The following is a 17987-nucleotide window of genomic DNA, read 5'->3' on the forward strand; positions in this document are numbered from 1 at the left end:
AAGATGATCTAGTATTTAATTATAATCATAGCCTCAGTAGTATTTTGAATTCTCTTGCTCCACAAAAAAACAGAACTGTACTCTTTTCCCGCTCTGCACCCCGGTACACCCCCGAACTCCGATTATTGAAAGCTAAAGGCCGACGGCTTGAACGTCTTTACAAGAAAACTGGCCTTACTATTCATAAGGATATGTTTAATAATCATGTTCTGTTTTATCAGGAATGTATCAGTCAAACCAAATCTGCCTATTATTCTACCACTATCTGTTCATGTGAGGACTCCACCAAGACCCTATTCTCATTATTCAGCTCCTTTAACAGGCCACCTGATTCTCTGCCCGCTCATCTCTACTCATCTAACTTCTGCGACTCTCTAATGCTATTCTTCACTAAAAAAATTCATAATTCATACGGGCGATCGTGGCTCAAGAGTTGGGAGTTCGCCTTGTAATCGGAAGGTTGCCAGTTCGAGCCCCGGCTTGGACAGTCTCGGTCGTTGTGTCCTTGGGCAAGACACTTCACCCATTGCCTACTGGTGGTGGTCAGAGGGCCCGGTGGCGCCAGTGTCCGGCAGCCTCGCCTCTGTCAGTGCGCCCCAGGGTGGCTGTGGCTACAATGTAGCTTGCCATCACCAGTGTGTGAATGTGTGCGTGAATGGGTGGATGACTGGATATGTAAAGCGCTTTGGGGTCCTTAGGGACTAGTAAAGCGCTATATAAATACAGGCCATTTACCATTTACCATAAAATACACGTAGACTTGGTCCCAAATGCTCCTCTGTCTTAACTCCACCCCTTCTCACTTCCTCTGTTTTTCAACTTCCGTCTTTAACTGATATCGCTGATCTCATCCACAAATCAAAGCCTTGTACCTGCCAGCTTGATCCTATCCCCACTGTCCTTGTCAAAGCCTGTCTACCCCCTCTCCTTCCCCTCATATCTGCTGTTATTCACTCTTCACTCACCACTGGAACTGTTCCTGCTTCTTTCAAAGTTGCCGCCATCACCCCAATCCTGAAAAAAACAGGTCTAGATCCCAACAACTTTAACAATTTCCGTCCTATCTCCAATCTACCATTCCTCTCAAAAATTCTTGAAAAAATAGTTGCTTCACAAGTCCATCTACACCTCACTGATAATAACCTTTACAAACAGTTCCAGTCTGGTTTCCGTCCTCTGCATAGCACCGAAACTTCTCTTATAAAAATACAAACGATCTTCTCATGGCAGCTGATTCTGGTCTCCTCTCCATCCTTATTCTCCTTGATCTGAGTGCAGCCTTTGACACCATCTCTCATCCCATTCTCCTTAGCAGATTAGCTTCTATTGGTCTCTCTCACACTCCATTAGCCTTGTTTAAATCATACCCGTCTGACCGCACTCAGTTCATTCAATTAAAATCCTTCACTTCTCAGCCTTCTCCTCTATCTACTGGGGTGCCCCAGGGATCTGTCCTCGGGCCCCTCCTTTTCATCATCTACCTTCTTCCACTCGGACACATTTTTCGTAAATGTAACATTCAGTTCCACTGCTATGCCGATGACACCCAGCTTTACCTCTCTACCAAACCCGATTCTACTCTTCCTCCACCCTCCCTCACCCTCTGCTTAGCAGAACTCAATTCCTGGTTCTCCTCCAACTTCCTTAAACTCAACAGCAATAAATCAGAACTTCTCCTGGTCGGCACTAAACGATTGCTATCCAGAATTAACGATTTTCCTCTCACTATCAATAATTCGCTGGTCCCTATCTCTCCCTCTGTGAAAAGCTTGGGTGTCATTCTTGATAGCACATTATCCTTTAATTCACATATCAATAATGTAACACGTGCAGCATATTTTCAACTCCGTAACATCAATCGCCTCCGCCCTTTCCTCACTCCTCATGTCACTGCCATTCTTGTCCATAATCTTGTTATCTCTCGAATTGATTACTGTAACTCACTATTACAGGGAGTGCAGAATTATTAGGCAAGTTGTATTTTTGAGGAATAATTTTATTATTGAACAACAACCATGTTCTCAATGAACCCAAAAAAACTCATTAATATCAAAGCTGAATGTTCTTGGAAGTAACATCTCCACATTCACAAATATACATTTCTGACATTCAAAAACAAAACAAAAACAAATCAGCGACCAATATAGCCACCTTTCTTTGCAAGGACACTCAAAAGCCTGCCATCCATGGATTCTGTCAGTGTTTTGATCTGTTCACCATCAACATTGTGTGCAGCAGCAACCACAGCCTCCCAGACACTGTTCAGAGAGGTGTACTGTTTTCCCTCCTTGTAAATCTCACATTTGATGATGGACCACAGGTTCTCAATGGGGTTCAGATCAGGTGAACAAGGAGGCCATGTCATTAGTTTTTCTTCTTTTATACCCTTTCTTGCCAGCCACGCTGTGGAGTACTTGGACGCGTGTGATGGAGCATTGTCCTGCATGAAAATCATGTTTTTCTTGAAGGATGCAGACTTCTTCCTGTACCACTGCTTGAAGAAGGTGTCTTCCAGAAACTGGCAGTAGGACTGGGAGTTGAGCTTGACTCCATCCTCAACCTGAAAAGGCCCCACAAGCTCATCTTTGATGATACCAGCCCAAACCAGTACTCCACCTCCACGGCGTCTGAGTCGGACTGGAGCTCTCTGCCCTTTACCAATCCAGCCACGGGCCCATCCATCTGGCCCATCAAGACTCACTCTCATTTCATCAGTCCATAAAACCTTAGAAAAACCATCCATCCATCCATCCATCCATTCGCTTCCGCTTATCCTTTTCAGGGTCGCGGGGGGCGCTGGAGCCTATCCCAGCTGTCATAGGGCGAAAGGCGGGGTACACCCTGGACAGGTCGCCAGTCTGTCGCAGGGCCAACACACAGGGACAGACAACCATTCACACTCACATTCTCTCGCACATTCACACCTAGTGACAATTTGGATTAATCAATTAACCTATCCCCACAAGCTGCATGTCTTTGGACGGTGGGAGGAAGCCGGAGTACCCGGAGAGAACCCACGCAAACACGGGGAGAACATGCAAACTCCACACAGAAAGACCCCGGCCTGATGGTGGAATTGAACTCAGGACCTTCTTGCTGTGCGGCAACAGTACTAACCACCGTGCCACCGTGCTGCCTTAGAAAAACCAGTCTTGAGATATTTCTTGGCCCAGTCTTGACGTTTCAGCTTGTGTGTCTTGTTCAGTGGTGGTCGTCTTTCAGCCTTTCTTACCTTGGCCATGTCTCTGAGTATTGCACACCTTGTGCTTTTGGGCACTCCAGTGATGTTGCAGCTCTGAAATATGGCCAAACTGGTGGCAAGTGGCATCTTGGCAGCTGCACGCTTGACTTTTCTCAGTTCATGGGCAGTTATTTTGCGCCTTGGTTTTTCCACATGCTTCTTGCGACCGTGTTGACTATTTTGAATGAAACGATTGTTCGATGATCACGCTTCAGAAGCTTTGCAATTTTGAGACTGCTGCATCCCTCTGCAAGATATCTCACTATTTTTGACTTTTCTGAGCCTGTCAAGTCCTTCTTTTGACCCATTTTGCCAAAGGAAAGGACGTTGCCTAATAATTATGCACACCTGATATAGGGTGTTGATGTCATTAGACCACACCTTTCGAGCCTATACAGCTTGGAGTAAGACAACATGCATGAAGAGGATGATGTGGACAAAATACTCATTTGCCTAATAATTCTGCACTCCCTGTATTTGGCCTTACACAAAAATCCATTAACAAGCTCCAACGTGTCCAGAACTCTGCTGCTCGTAATATTACTAGGACTTCCTCTACCCACCACATCTCCCCGATCCTGAAGCAGCTTCACTGGCTATTATTATTATTATTATTATTATTATTATTATTATCATTACTATATCCTTCAAGGCCACCTGCGTCGGCTGGAGGACTGTTGACTTTTGCCTTACTAGGTGAAAGGACACTGTTTCAAGTTGAACACAGGTCAAGAAACAGCTCTTGAAGCTCAAATCCTTTTTTTTGTGTCCTTCCAAGAGCAGCTGTCCCCGTAGCTATTTATTGACATGACAGTTACAATACACATCACAGCACAAGCACCTCCCACCGTAAAACCCCCCAATGGTTCTAAGACAAGGCACTATGTGTGTGTATGTGTAAGCATGTATGCATGTGCAAGAATGTGTGTGTGTGTGTGTGTGTGTGTATGCAGGTGAGAATGTGTGTGTGTGTGTGTGTGTGTGTGTATGCAGGTGAGAATGTGTGTGTGTGTGTGTGTGTGTGTGTGTATGCAGGTGAGAATGTGTGTGTGTGTGTGTGTGTGTGTGTGTATGCAGGTGAGAATGTGTGTGTGTGTGTGTGTGTGTGTGTGTGTGTGTGTGTGTCTCTGTATGCATGACTTCCTGCTTACCAAAAGGATCATAAAAGCAGGAAGCAACATCACAAGAAACAGATCTTCCAGATACAATAAAACCTCCGCCAGCACAGAGAGGCTGGAGAGGTGGTCAGGATCAAAGGAATGGCTTTGATCATATAGATTGAACTCAGACTTACAAATTTAAGACCCACAATGACAACATTTAACAATTAGACATAATAGATTGATTGATTGATTGATTGATTGATTGATTGATTGATTGATTGATTGATTCATTGGCCATCCCTGCTTAGTGTGACCCAGCCCCAGAGGGATGGATTTATGAATAGAAAGAAAACACAACAAGAAGTCCAGTTTTCAGAAATGAGTCCATCAGCAGACAGATGTTCAGTCTTACTTTGTACACAGCTGCTCTGACTGGCTGTCTGCAGTCCAGCTCTGGTTCTGGATCTTTCTCCACACTGGGGACAGGACCAGTCTCCTGATGAAGCAGACTGGTCCCAGTATGAGGAGATGCACTGTCTGCAGAACCAGTGTCCACAGCTGGTAGAGACTGGATCCTTCAGGACGTCCTGACACAAAGCACAGCAGGACGGCTGCTCCTTCATCTTCTTCTCTCTGTAAACACATTTCATCATCAATAAAACTTTTGCTGCCTGTTAGTGAAAGAAGATCCAGATCTGATGACACTTTGCAGAATCTGTGATGGTCACAGAGTCGGTAAAAGTGAAGTTACTTCCTGTGGTGATGCTAGCTTTTATTTTATAACACTAATGAACTGCTTTTCCTGTCTGCCTGGTCTATTAATCAGTGGTCTGCCTGCAGTTTCATATGTAATGCAGAGAGACTTCACAGTAAAAGCCTTTCTCAGAGACAGCTGCTTATGTCGTTCACTGTTTTATAGCCACCTTGCGCAGCTTAGCTTGGCATAGTCTAAGGAGCTTGGCTAGAAAAGCGTCTGGACTTCTTTAAGTTGCTTGAAGACGTTTCACCTCTCATCTGAGAAACTTAAGAAACTTCTCGGATGAGAGGTGAAACGTCTTCAAGCAACTTAAAGAAGTCCAGATGCTTTTCTTTCCAAGCTCCTTAGTCTACAATGACCTGGATGACAGAGAACCTTCACTGACATTTAGCTTGGCATAGTTCAGTTTGAACTGAGCTCTAAAATGTGTGGTAGAGATTTACATACAGAGCTTTAGCTCTCATGCTGACACACGTTTCCTGCTCCTACTTGATATGTTGACTGCTGTTTTAAACCTTACTGTCACTTATTTAGAAACAATTTCAAGATATAAAGTCCAGTGAGAAAGCATTTCCCCCTTTCTGATTCCTTATTGGTCACACATGTCTCGGGTCACCAAATAAATTTACAAACCTATCTGGTCCTGTGTGAAACGATCTGCAATCCAGCATTTACAAGAACTGCCAATGAGTCTTTCAGATCACTGTGGAGAGATGTGGTCCACATTAACAGCCTGTTGTTTAAGGTCACACCACAACATCAATCCCAGTTAAGCCCCGTTTCTTGAGATCGTGGCATGATGTGCCTCTTTTTCAGGTTTTGTAGCTTAGTTTACTTTGTCAAACAGGTTTCATTTCAGTAATTTTTTGATTCAGCAGATTGTAAAATAAACTGTTTCTCCCTCGTTCACACAGAGCCAGGTAGATTTGGACAGGTTCCCACGTAATAAATACAATTATTATAAAACTTTTCTTTTAATTCATGTTAATCGTGTCAAATGCAAAAAAGTAAATGTAAGATTATAAAAAAAGATGGAGAGGAAGAAAAAAAGGACAAAAACTTTTTCGCAGCACTGCATAACTGTGGTTAAAAGTTCACATAGACTCATTATAAGCATGAAGATGTACAGACGTCTGTAATGATTTATATACTGGAGTTTCTCTGATCCACACAGGGTCACAGGTGTGCACACAGCCCAGGAGCCCCTGACTGTACGAAAACTAAATTATAATTGTAGTTGTTTTTCAGTGTTCAGTTGCAAATACATTTAATTAAGATAACAAACAAACATAGATCAGTTCGATTCTCTTACCCAGGACTGAGGTCTGCAGACTCTCCTCTGCCCTCCTCTTCCTCCATCATCTTCTTCTGAGAGGTCCACCACAAACACACAGCTGCTGTGAAGCTTCCTCCTCACTCAAACTACCGACTTAATAACAACAGATAGCATTTTATGACAATTATAGATCCTTTATAAAATATCTACGGTAGATGATCTCAAACTTTTGTTTACAAGTGATACAGTTTGCTGGTTCCAGCACCTTCAGTTAATAAATAATGAAATGTGATGGCAGTTTAAATCAAAATATTTGGAGGAACAAGTGACAGAGATCTATAAAGATCACGAGACAAGGAAGCAATGCCTGGAGGTACCAGGAAATCATTAATATAAATTTTACTGATCATTTCTAATCCTTCAGTAAATGATCTAAACCTGATGACAGTCAGAACTCTGACTTTGAGCTCAGCACAGCTGTTGGTCAGATCGTCCTGATGTTTCCGGAAAGAATCATCCTGGTTCCTCATGAACTTTGACCCATTTCCACTCTCATACTAACACTCATCACATCATCCAGCACTTCCTGCTTTAAATCAGCCCAACCAGTTTAAACACGTCCCTGTCAGGATCCACAGCAGCTGAACACATGAAACACGAATTCACTGCCTTCAGAATGAATCATGCCACCATGCTGAGCACAGATGTGGTCAAAACATGCAGGTACAGGTGTTTACACTCACCCTGTCGCAGCTCTGTCTCCAAACAGACCCTGAACTCTGTTACTTCCTGTTTTCATGTATCTCAGTCATGTTTGCTCCTCCCCTCTCATTTACAGGAAGTCTCTCCCTCTCTTTGCTTGAACAGGAAGGATTTCAGTGTTTTTGGTCAGCCTATCAATGCTTTACTTAATCTTTCAGTTTAAATGTGGTAAATAAAATAAAGCTTTTGTTCAGACTCACAGGAAACGGGAATCCAGCTGAGCAGGACGTCCTGCAGGGTTACCTGTGTGCCTTCAGAGGCTCAGTCAGAGACTTCTGGGAAACAGTTTGTTAACCAAACCCTTGTTCCAGAGCGCAGGCTCAGTGACACTCGCTGAATTTGTTCCTGTGAGACGAGGGACAGTCCTGTCCACACTTCCCAGTGTAAATGACTCTGTGAAGGTAACCTGCTGGCTGACGGCAAACTGCGCCCTTCACTGCACCTAAACAACCTGACGCTCACTTTCATTTCCTCATTCCTCAGCCTGTCAGCCTTCTCTGCACTCACGACTGCAGCAGTGATTAAAACATCTGTGTGAACTTGTTATTCTTATTAATGTGAATATTTGTTATTAAGTCAAGACACACACACAGAGCCAAGCCCATTTTAATTAAAATTATTATCTTATGGGATTTTAAACAGAGGCTTAGCCAAAGTACATACACATTTATTTGATTACAACTAGGGTCGGGTATCAGCACCGATTTCTATAATCGATTTGATTCAATTCAATTTTGACTCAGACAGAAATATTATAATTCTGATCATTTATCACTACATTTTTAAAATATATTACACATAGATATAAAATATGGATATTTTATATCTATGTATAAAAACAAAGCCGAGGCTTTATCGGAGGACAAAACAGAAAACCATGAAGCAGATTTTCCTGTTCTGGCTTTTTATAGCAGATATCCCTAAAATGATTCGAACAAAAACTGAAAACCACGAATCAACATCTGAACATGACCTGTTGCTGCTGAAGTGAAGCAGAGCAAAGTTGCAGAGGGTTGATTAGAGACAAAGCTGAGAGTTTGTAATTTGGCATAAATTAAAAAAAATATAAATTTCTTTGGTATCGAACAGCAGAAATGAGACTTTGTTTTAGGTCATTTAAAAATAAACAAACAAAAACAGAGGCCAACAGCACTGAACACAACAGTAGACTGGTGCGTAATAACCAAGAGAATAATGCAGAAAACAGAGATTTGAGATGGGAAACTGTTCTTGAAGTACACTGAGAGAGAGAGAGAGATGTGCAGGAAGTGTGATTTTATTGTGGTGGAAGAAAAACAGCCAAAGTCAGAGGGAATCCATGACGATGTTTATGTGAAGCTTAGTTTGGATCTTCTTTTGTTGCTGGTTCAGTCAAATTTGGTTGGAGTGACGAAACCTGCAGCTTCAGAATCTGTGAGCTGTCGGCTGTATGCGCCGTTGGGTGAACGATTCACGCTTTGTGTTTACGTCTTCGTGTGGATTCTGTTTGTTTGCTCTCATTTACAGTTTTAGCTGTTTGGTGGTTGTTAAATGGTTTGTGAGCGTTAAACTGAGATTCTGGCATTTCTGGTAAAATACATTTATATTTAAATATTAATCTAGGATTTAATGAATCGATATTGTGTTATTCAAGTTAAAATCGATTTTTTTAAACCCACCCCCTAACTACAAGCACAAAACTCACAGAAGACAAAGTGAAAATAATAATAACTTCATTTAAACAAAAAGAATTTTTCTTTTTTTACAAAAACATGGAGCTCACAGCCAACACGACCGGGATGCTAATTAAACTCTAACAACGAACAAACAGTAAAAAGTAACAACATTTATTCCATGATGAAAACAAGATGATAACAAAAACCAAACCAGGATGAAATGTACTGATACTTTTGTCAGTGTGTATAAAAATGAGATAATGTTGCGGAGAGATGAGGTCCAATCAGAACCAACCAAGCTGCGGAGAGACAAAAAGAGGGCAGGTATCTCTGTGCATCTTACTGGCTGTCAGCTACATCCAGCTTTATCTCCTGCAAAGATCAACACAGACAACAGCCATCACCATCATCTTTAGCTACATCAAGCTCTGGGATATACTGCATACATAATAATATACATGTAACACAGTGTTGCTAAAATCAGCAGTGACTCACTCCACTCTTAAGTCTGGAGTCTCCACAAGATCAGACAGCTGCTTCACGTCTAAATCCTTCAGGTTGTTGTACTTCAGGTCCAGCTCTCTGAGATGAGAGGGGTTGGACTTCAGAGCTGAAGCCAGAGAAGTACAGCTGATGTGCGACAAGCTGCAGCTCCTTAAACTTTAAAAACATGCAAGTTTATTTATCAGCGTTTCAAACACCTGAAGCCAACATGCAGTTTCAAACAGTGAAAAAGACCTCTCATTAATACGGCCGACAACATGTTACTTCCTCTAAAACACCCTTATGCCAGAACTCATGCAGACTAATTACATTACAGGAGAAAAGCTAGTGCTAGAGCACAGAGCCTACATACTTCATGCAGGACAACGTTATTATTTTCAGTTTGTCTACTTTAAGATACAGCTGGAAGGCTATAAAAGTGTAAGGACATATTTATCTCTGAATATTTCAGCCAGTACAGTTTTTATGGATTAAAATCACAAATCATGAGACAATCTTACAACTGCTACTCTGAGAAGTGTCTACGATTGGATGAAAATCACTGAAAACAACAGATTTTACAGTGAAGACTCAGTGGGGTCAGTATAACAGTCATATCTGCAACTGTCACATATTCATTTCAGCAACAACTAAAATGTGATGTCTGACCTCAGTTTCTCCAGTGTACAGCAGGGACGCTCCAGAAACCCACACAGATGTTTCACTCCTGCATCCTGCACATTGTTGTTACTCAGCTCCAGATGTTTCAGATGGGAGGGGTTGGACGTCAGCGCTGATGCTAGATATGCACAGCTGATCTCTGACAAACCGCAGAGACTGAAACTGAAGGAATTTGAAAATATGAAGTGAATTAAAAAGGACAAACTGTCTGCTCCCCCAACCAAACTCTCTATATGTCATTAGTGTGGTCATCTGATTGATCTACTACCTTAGTTGATATTCAACCCACAGTCAACTTTCACTCACAATATTGTCGGACAGAAACATGACAGACTCTGACCTGAGTGTCTCCAGATTACAGTCTGGACTCTGCAGAAATCCACACAGCATCTTCACTCCTGAGTCCTGCAGGTTCATGTTATAGTTCAGGTCCAACTCTCTCAGATGGGAGGGGTTGGACTTCAGAGCTGAGACCAGATGATCACAGCTGGTTTCTGATAAACTGCATGAATCTAATCTGAAAAAAGAATAAAACACAACAGAAGTTATTTTACTTCCATGAAGCAAAAGCGTACACAGTGAACGTCTCTGTGAGTGCTGCGAGTTTCATTTATACACTTCTTCCAATGTCACCCTGGGAAAAGATATGTGTGTGATGCTCTTACACTCACACATGAGTCTAACTGAGCTCTGGATAACAGAGAGCAGAGGAGCCACAACAAGGCCCGAGAGGACAGAGACAGAGGGACACATGTCTTCAGCTCATTGTAGAGAGTGCCGTATAACTTTAAAACAAAAAACTGGGATATACCTAAATGATCAGTCTACAGATGACGCTGATAACCGAAAACATCCGATAAAAACCAAACAAACAATTAACCAAAAATGGATTCTTGTATAAAAAAAAAAAAAAAAAAAAACGACCTGCAAAGATAAAAATGATCCAAAGTGTTTAATCCTCCTTCAGTGTAAAGATGGATGAAAGTCCTAAATCACACTGTGAAGCCAGAGTGATACAGATGGACACAGCTGCAGGAAAAACAGGAAATAGGAAGGAAATCTGCCTCTGATAATATCCTTGGATTTCAAAGTTTAAAAGCATTCATACGGGGTTAAGGAAGGATTCTGATACTGATTCTGAATACAAATCCATCCATGACCCTCTACTCATGGGGTCTCCTCCTCTCTAACTGAAAACAACCTCCAGGAGGCGTCCTAACCAGAGGCCCAAAGCGTTTGAATCGCTATACTCTATATATGACTCTTTCGATACGAAGGAGGAGCAGTTCTACTCTGAGATCCGTCTGGATGTCGAAGGCCCTCATCTCATGTTTAAGCTCAGCAACATTATGGTGAAATCTGGCCGGTTGCATTCACGACCTTCCTCTTTCAGTTATTACCCAGATCTCATGACTACAGGTGAGGGTTGGAAAGTAAATGGACCGGGAAAATGAAGGCATCATCTTTCAGTTCTGCTCTTTTCACCACAAGAATCCAATATAACACCAGCATTATGACAGAACCATAATATTTGAAAAGAGGAGTTAAACTCCCACAATCCCTTCATGGTCAGGATGAATCTGCACTGCACACATCTAATCTAAGGTTTTGATGTGATGATATTTACACTCCCATCAAAGCCACTCAAATCAGAGTTCAAACATCAGAATACTATGATAAAAACCCAAATGAGGAAGGTCTCTACTTGAGCTGCAGCTGTGGAATATTTAAGTAATCTTGATTTCTATCAATTATTCTGTTGATTCATGGAGTGACTGGATAAGAAATACGTGTTTCTCATTAATGAGCAAACATTCAAAGGAGAAAAAAAACAAACAAACAGGCCTTTCACGTTGGTTTACATTCTGCAAAGTTTTTCTGTTGCTGAAAACAGACGTTATGATGGCATAGATGTTAATTAACCTTAATAATAATTAGGTGTCCTACCTAACATCCCTCAGGTTAGTGAATCAGAGTCTTACTGGCCCGTCTACATTTTTATTGGGTCCTGCAGTATCTTAGCTGTTCCCAGGACTGCGCTCTTCTGGACAGAGATCTCCGCTGTTGTTCCCGGGATCTGCTGGAGCCACTTGCCTAGCTTGGGAGCCACTGCACTGGGACCACCGTTACCTTCACCCTCCACATCCTCTCGAGCTCTTCTCTGAGCCCTTGGTATTTCTCCAGCTTCTCGTGTTCCTTCTTCCTGATGTTACTGTCATTGGGAACCGCTACATCGATCACTACGGCCGTCTTCTTCTGTTTGTCTACCACCACTATGTCCGGTTGGTTAGCCACCACCATTTTGTCCGTCTGTATCTGGAAGTCCCACAGGATCTTAGCTCGGTCATTTTTATTCCCGTTGCTCATAAATATGTTTCTATTGCAGGTCTGTTTTTCCATGTTATTATATTATTATTATAAATAATTAACCCAGCCTGCCCCAGCCCCTACAGTTAGTCCTACAGTCGTATGTAAATATTAGGGCTGGGCGATATGACCCAAAATTCATATCTCGATATTTTTTACCTGGACGGTGATATAAGATATATATCTCGATTTTTTTTTTAAAAGCCATAAAGTAAGAACAAGAAGAGAGTTCTTAGTCAAAGCTGTGTCCCAGATGTCACACAGGCACTTTTATTAACATAGAGCAGATGTACATAAAATTTACTCAAAAATAAATTGAGCATTTATTAAATAATAATGCTCCATAAATAAAAGAAAACAATGTTGTTTTTGTGCATAACAAAAAGCTCACAATTGTGCAGTCAAAATGTAAACTAACAGACGCTGAGCATAGTAACAAAGACAGATTTCACAGCTGCTCTGTTCCCAACTTGTACTGCGTGACTGACAGCATTGAGTTTGAAATCCTCTTCCTAACCACGTCTCTTAACAGGTGCCATTTATAGTCCTTATACACAGTAGGGTAATATTACGTTGAAGCACAGTACGTATCACTCCGCGAAGGCTCCTCGGTAGCCGTAATGCTCCGACAATCCATCAAACCAAAGTCGTACTAAAACATTTTTGACAGATTGCTGAGCGCTGTGTTCCACATAAAATCGGTTCGCGGCCATCAAGCACAAACAGAATTCATACATAAGGCGCGCTGTCAACTTTTGAGAAAATGCAAGGATTTTAGGCTGCGCAGCGCCTCTGGGCTGCATGGCGTTAGCGTGGTTAGCTAGCTAACACGTTGACGGCGTCCAGCCCCACGCATGGGGCGATGTGCTCGTTAACGGAGATTTGCCATGTCCATCTTGTCGCTTCCTGCAGGTGAAGCGATGGGGGAGGAGGGGCGAGGCCGAGTAACGTTGCGTAAAGACAAAAGTGGACGTAAAAGAGGCAAACTTGCGGCTCCACAAGTATAATTATAACGTAACATAGACTATATCGATATAAAGGATATTGTCACACCTTATATCTCGTATAAAAATATATCGATATTTTTTAAAAACTCAATATATCACCCAGCCCTAGTAAATATAGCTATTAAATCTTATGTGAGTGTGTACTATGCTAGTGCTGTGAATTACAAGAAGAGAGGAAACCTAATGGTAGGGGACCAGGGGGGTAACCCACCAACCACACACAACCCCACCTTCCACAATCACACCCCACAGAGGAGGCCTTAGCCCACCACAGCCCAGCGAGGTGGAAAAGCAGCCCCAGAGGACCCACCCAGGTGGAAACCACTGGGAGTTACTATTAGGTACCAGGCAAAAGGTGCAACTGCAGTGAGGTGGGGTCATAGTAGAGGAGGTGGAACCAAGCCCACCAAAAACACGGCTGGGCCCCGTACATGCTAACTGTATAGAAGCCGGCTTGCATGGGGCATGCTAGCTCGAGCAGCTCAGGCCTCAACAAAGCCACACGTGTTTCTCATACTGACCTCAGAGTCTGTAGTTTACAGTGAGGGCTTTCCAGATAAGCACACAGACCCTTGACATCGGATTCCTTCTGGTCATTTCCACTCAGGTGCAGCTCTACCAGATGGGAGGGGTTAGTCTTTAAAGCAGAGGTCAAAGCAGCACAGCTCACCTCTGACAGGCTGCAGCCTTTAAATCTGAATATAAACATTAGAAACAAATAAATTTTAATCGTATTCAAAAAGTAAACTGATATAAATGTTTATTTAATAAATATCACAGCTCAAATCAGTAAACTGACCTCAGAATCCTAAGTTGACAGTTTGGACTCTTCAGTCCGGCGGACAGCTTTGCACCTGAATCCTGCAGGTTGTTAAAGCTCATGTCCAGCTCTGTCAAGTGGGAGGGGTTGGACTTCAGAGCTGAGGCCACAACTTCACAGTGAGTCTCTGAGAGTCCACAAGAACTCAGTCTGTGAACAGAAAATAAAATGTGAGTTATAAAACAGATGTGAAGCATCCAAACAGAAAACAGAGTGATGTCATAATCTGATGTTTTGGAGGAACGCTGTCTCGTTTCACTTTGTACTGTACCACTGAACATGGTTGAAATGAAAATAAAGCCACTTGACTTGAAAAATAGTATATCGAGAGCTCATTGAGAAGGAAACATCTGCATTAAAAGGACTTTATGATGCTGGAAGGTCTTTGAGACAAATAGGATTAAAAATTTAGTAAAACACGGCAGATATTTGATGATTGCGTGGGCTTCCATTTCTTCAAACTGTGTGGGCAATCTCTTCTGGACTGAAACTGAGTAGTCATGGGTTCATGCAATGAGACGATGACCCCAAGCATTCTTCAAGTCTGTACAAAGATTACCTGACCAAGAGAAAACAATGTGAAGTATTGGAATTGATGTGATGGCCAAAGTACAGATTTGATTCCAACTGAACAGATCTGGAATTTAGTGGATTCAAAGATAGGTTACACAAAAGTTTCATCCAAAGCAAGTCTCTGGGATCAGCTAGAAACAATCTGGAACTCAACGAGAAAAGAGACGGTAAAGATGTTTAATTTCTGCCGCACCACATTTAGTAAACGTTTAACTTACATTATTATAACATAACTAAGATTCTAAGAAATCTTTATTCTTGATTCAAAAACTCAAATGTTGCAGGAAAAGCACAAACAGAATGGAAAAGTAAGATCTTGGCTCCGACTGTGAAGTCATGCATTGTGTTGCATTGAGCAGGTTAGCTGGGCATGTTGTAAGGATGGTAAAAAGGAGATACCTCCCATGCGTTCATCACACTGCAGTGCATGGTGCTCATTACCCACTCCTGGGGTCCGTTCTTCGTACCTCGCTAAGTAAGTTAGCTGGATTTGATTGTTGACGATTTCGCGTGATCTTGGATTGTTCGGTTCTCCGAAGCTCATCCAGGACTTGCTGTCATAGCAACAGATCCGTAAGCGTAAACCTGCTTGGGAGCAGGCTTACTTTATGTAAACAGGATTAGATTGCGGCCACTCAGGTATGTCCGCTTCATTTATAAGAAAGCAACAGCGATATATTTCCACTGTTTTTCCATAAATAAATATTATCAATGTAACTAAAGATAATGCAGTATTTGATTCTTTCATTGATTTCATACAGATACATACAGGTCATTTCCTAAAAAAAAGGAAATGTACTATTAATCATTCTATTTCATGTATTTGATTATTTCAGATGTAATTCATATTTTAGAGTAGTAATAGTAAACTAGAAAAATTTGCATTTCCTGCGAAAATGCTGTGTGGATGCCTTAACGCGTAAGATGTCTGCTGAAAAAAGCTGAAAAAGTTAAAAAATTGCAAAAAGTTGTGTGGCGGTGAAGAAACTGAAAATTTTGCAGAAAACAGGTGAAGAAGCAGAAATTTTTTGCTGAAAAGTGGTGAAAAGCAAAGATTCTACTGAAAGGGGTAAAGAAGGAGAAATTTTTGCTGAAAAGTGGTGAAAAAAAAATGTTGCCCTGAGCAGGATTCGAACCTGGCCCTTCTGGTCTCAAGGCAGCAACTTGTCTCACTAAGCCAAACTCATTCTCACAAAGAAGAGGTGGAGAGACTGACAATTTTGCTAAAATGAGCAGAAGCTGCTGAGAATTGTTATGAAAAGAGGTGAAAAGGCTGAAAATTCTGCAAAAAAGAGGTGAATCAGCAGAATTTCTGCTCAAAGGAGGTTTTTTTCTTAAAACAGCTGAGATTTATGCTGATAAGAGGTGAAAAGCCGGAAAATTTTGCAGCAGAGGTGAATAAGATGAATTTGGGCTGACAAGAGGTGAAAATTCTGCTCTTTCTGCTGAAAAGAGTTGAATGAGCAGAATTCTGCTGAAAAGAGCAGAAGCTGCTGAGAATTATGTTGATAAGAGGTAAAATGGTTGAAGATTTGGCAGAAAAGAGGTAAATCAGCAGAATTTCATCTCATACTCATGTCACTGAGCCAAACTGGTTCTCATATACCTGAAAAAAGGTGAAAAAGCTGAAAATTCTTATTAAAAACAGCAGAAGAGGCTGAGAAAACACTGAACTTTCTGGTGAAAAGAGGCAGAACAACCTGGTTCTGCTCAATTTCAGTCCACCAATCAGAGGTACTGCTTCTGTCTGCTTCATCAGGCTGTGTACTTGTATGTATTTCTGCCATGGACTGTTAACAAGAATCTGAGGTCCATATTAGAAAAGCTGCTAAAATCATTAAACTTTGCCGAAATGTAATAAATTATCAATATGAATTACAGGCCTGTGATAGTGTATCAATTTTTAGTGAAAAAAAACATGTGGGCCAAGGTGGAATTGAACCCATGAACTTTGGTCTGAAGATCCGTTTCATTACCAACTGCGCCACTGGGAAAGAGAGCGGGCGCCTGGAAAACAGGGTGATGAGCAGTCAGAATTAGATCGCGCTCAGAGGCGAAAAACGCCGTTTTTTGGAGTTACAAAACGTTGTGTAACTCACAAAACTAGGTGGGATAGAATCATAATTCTTGTACTGGGTGAATCAGCGGACTTTGGTGAACTTTGACTGTGATTTTCATAGCTCTTTGTAACTTTGTCGCGGAGATATGACGAGAGAAGAAACGGCTTCATTTTCAGAGTTTGAAAACTGAGAGGAGGACAGATTTCCTACCCTCAAACAAGTCTAACTCATCTCAGAATGGTAATAGGTGAGTCTGTGAAGGTTCTCAGTCATCCAGGTCATCGTAGTCAAAGGAGCTTGCAAAGAAAAGCGTCTGGACTTCTTTAAGTTGCTTGAAGACGTTTCACCTCTCATCCGAGAAGCTTCTTCAGTTCTAAGGTCAAATGGTGGAGAGTCCCAGATATAAACCTAGTGGGAGTGACCCCCCACAGAGGGACAAAAGGACCCCTGATGATCCTCTAATCGCCTGAGCCAAGGTGTGAAACTGGGTGTGGGTCCCAATCAGCCAGAGTTTCGGGTGAGCTCATTGTGAAACCTGGCTCCACCTTATCATGCGAATTCCTGAGGTCAGATGGCCCAGGATGTGAGTGGGCGTTAAGGCGTCTGGGAAGGATCTCAAAACTGGATTATAGATGGTAGAGAGGTAATAGGTGAGAAAATAATTCTTGAATTGTGAGCGTCAGGAGTGTCTGAAGATATACGGGGACAAGCCTCATGTCTTAACTTTGCTTCGTTAAGGAGATATGACGTGGGGGTAGGGACAGGCTTAGGGCGTCGGGGGGTTCCCCGGAGGCATCTTCCTTGGGGGGCTCAACCCAGGGTAGCGGTCATGTCCGGTTAGGGGCTCTGTTGGCTCTCAGGTGACTGTTTCCTCGCGGCTGCGTGCAGCGGGGCTAGGGGAGGGTCTGTGCTGACGGACGTGGGTTACTGACCTGGTAGCCTGGCTGCCCCTGGGTGGGTTCGGGATGGGCGTGAGGTTCTGGGGGCGCTCCGTCTCTGGGCTGGGACCCGGACCGGGCCTCGGGTCCTGGTTGGTGTGTTGCCGGGGTTGTGGGCGGGTGGGTGCATGGGGGCCCAGCCCTGGAGCAGGGTGACGCCGGTGCGTCGAGCCACCTGGGGGGCTCTTCAACTGGTGGGGGAGATTGTCACATCTTGCAGGAGCTTTCCTCTCCTCAGGAGCTCCCTCTGCAGGAGGGGGAGAT

At 42.6% G+C, this 17987-nt stretch overlaps 1 protein-coding gene across 1 annotated transcript in view; it reads right to left on the reverse strand.

Annotated features, from left to right (window-relative positions):
• The window catches only part of LOC308385296 (uncharacterized protein), a 46968-nt gene that overhangs the window by 19849 nt on the left and 9132 nt on the right, over nt 1–17987 (reverse strand). Inside the window, exons 6-14 of the mRNA XM_080864136.1 lie at nt 14132–14302; nt 13854–14027; nt 10299–10475; nt 9947–10120; nt 9290–9454; nt 9090–9093; nt 7121–7156; nt 6414–6469; nt 4757–4977 (exon numbers count right to left, since the gene is read on the reverse strand). Of these exons, the coding sequence (XP_080720262.1) occupies nt 4757–4977; nt 6414–6469; nt 7121–7156; nt 9090–9093; nt 9290–9454; nt 9947–10120; nt 10299–10475; nt 13854–14027; nt 14132–14302 (1178 nt within the window). The remainder of the gene's footprint in view (nt 1–4756; nt 4978–6413; nt 6470–7120; nt 7157–9089; nt 9094–9289; nt 9455–9946; nt 10121–10298; nt 10476–13853; nt 14028–14131; nt 14303–17987) is intronic.

The sequence above is a fragment of the Rhamphochromis sp. 'chilingali' genome (genome assembly GCF_963969265.1).
Source record: "Rhamphochromis sp. 'chilingali' genome assembly, chromosome: 18".
Classification (NCBI taxonomy): Eukaryota; Metazoa; Chordata; class Actinopteri; order Cichliformes; family Cichlidae; genus Rhamphochromis; species Rhamphochromis sp. 'chilingali'.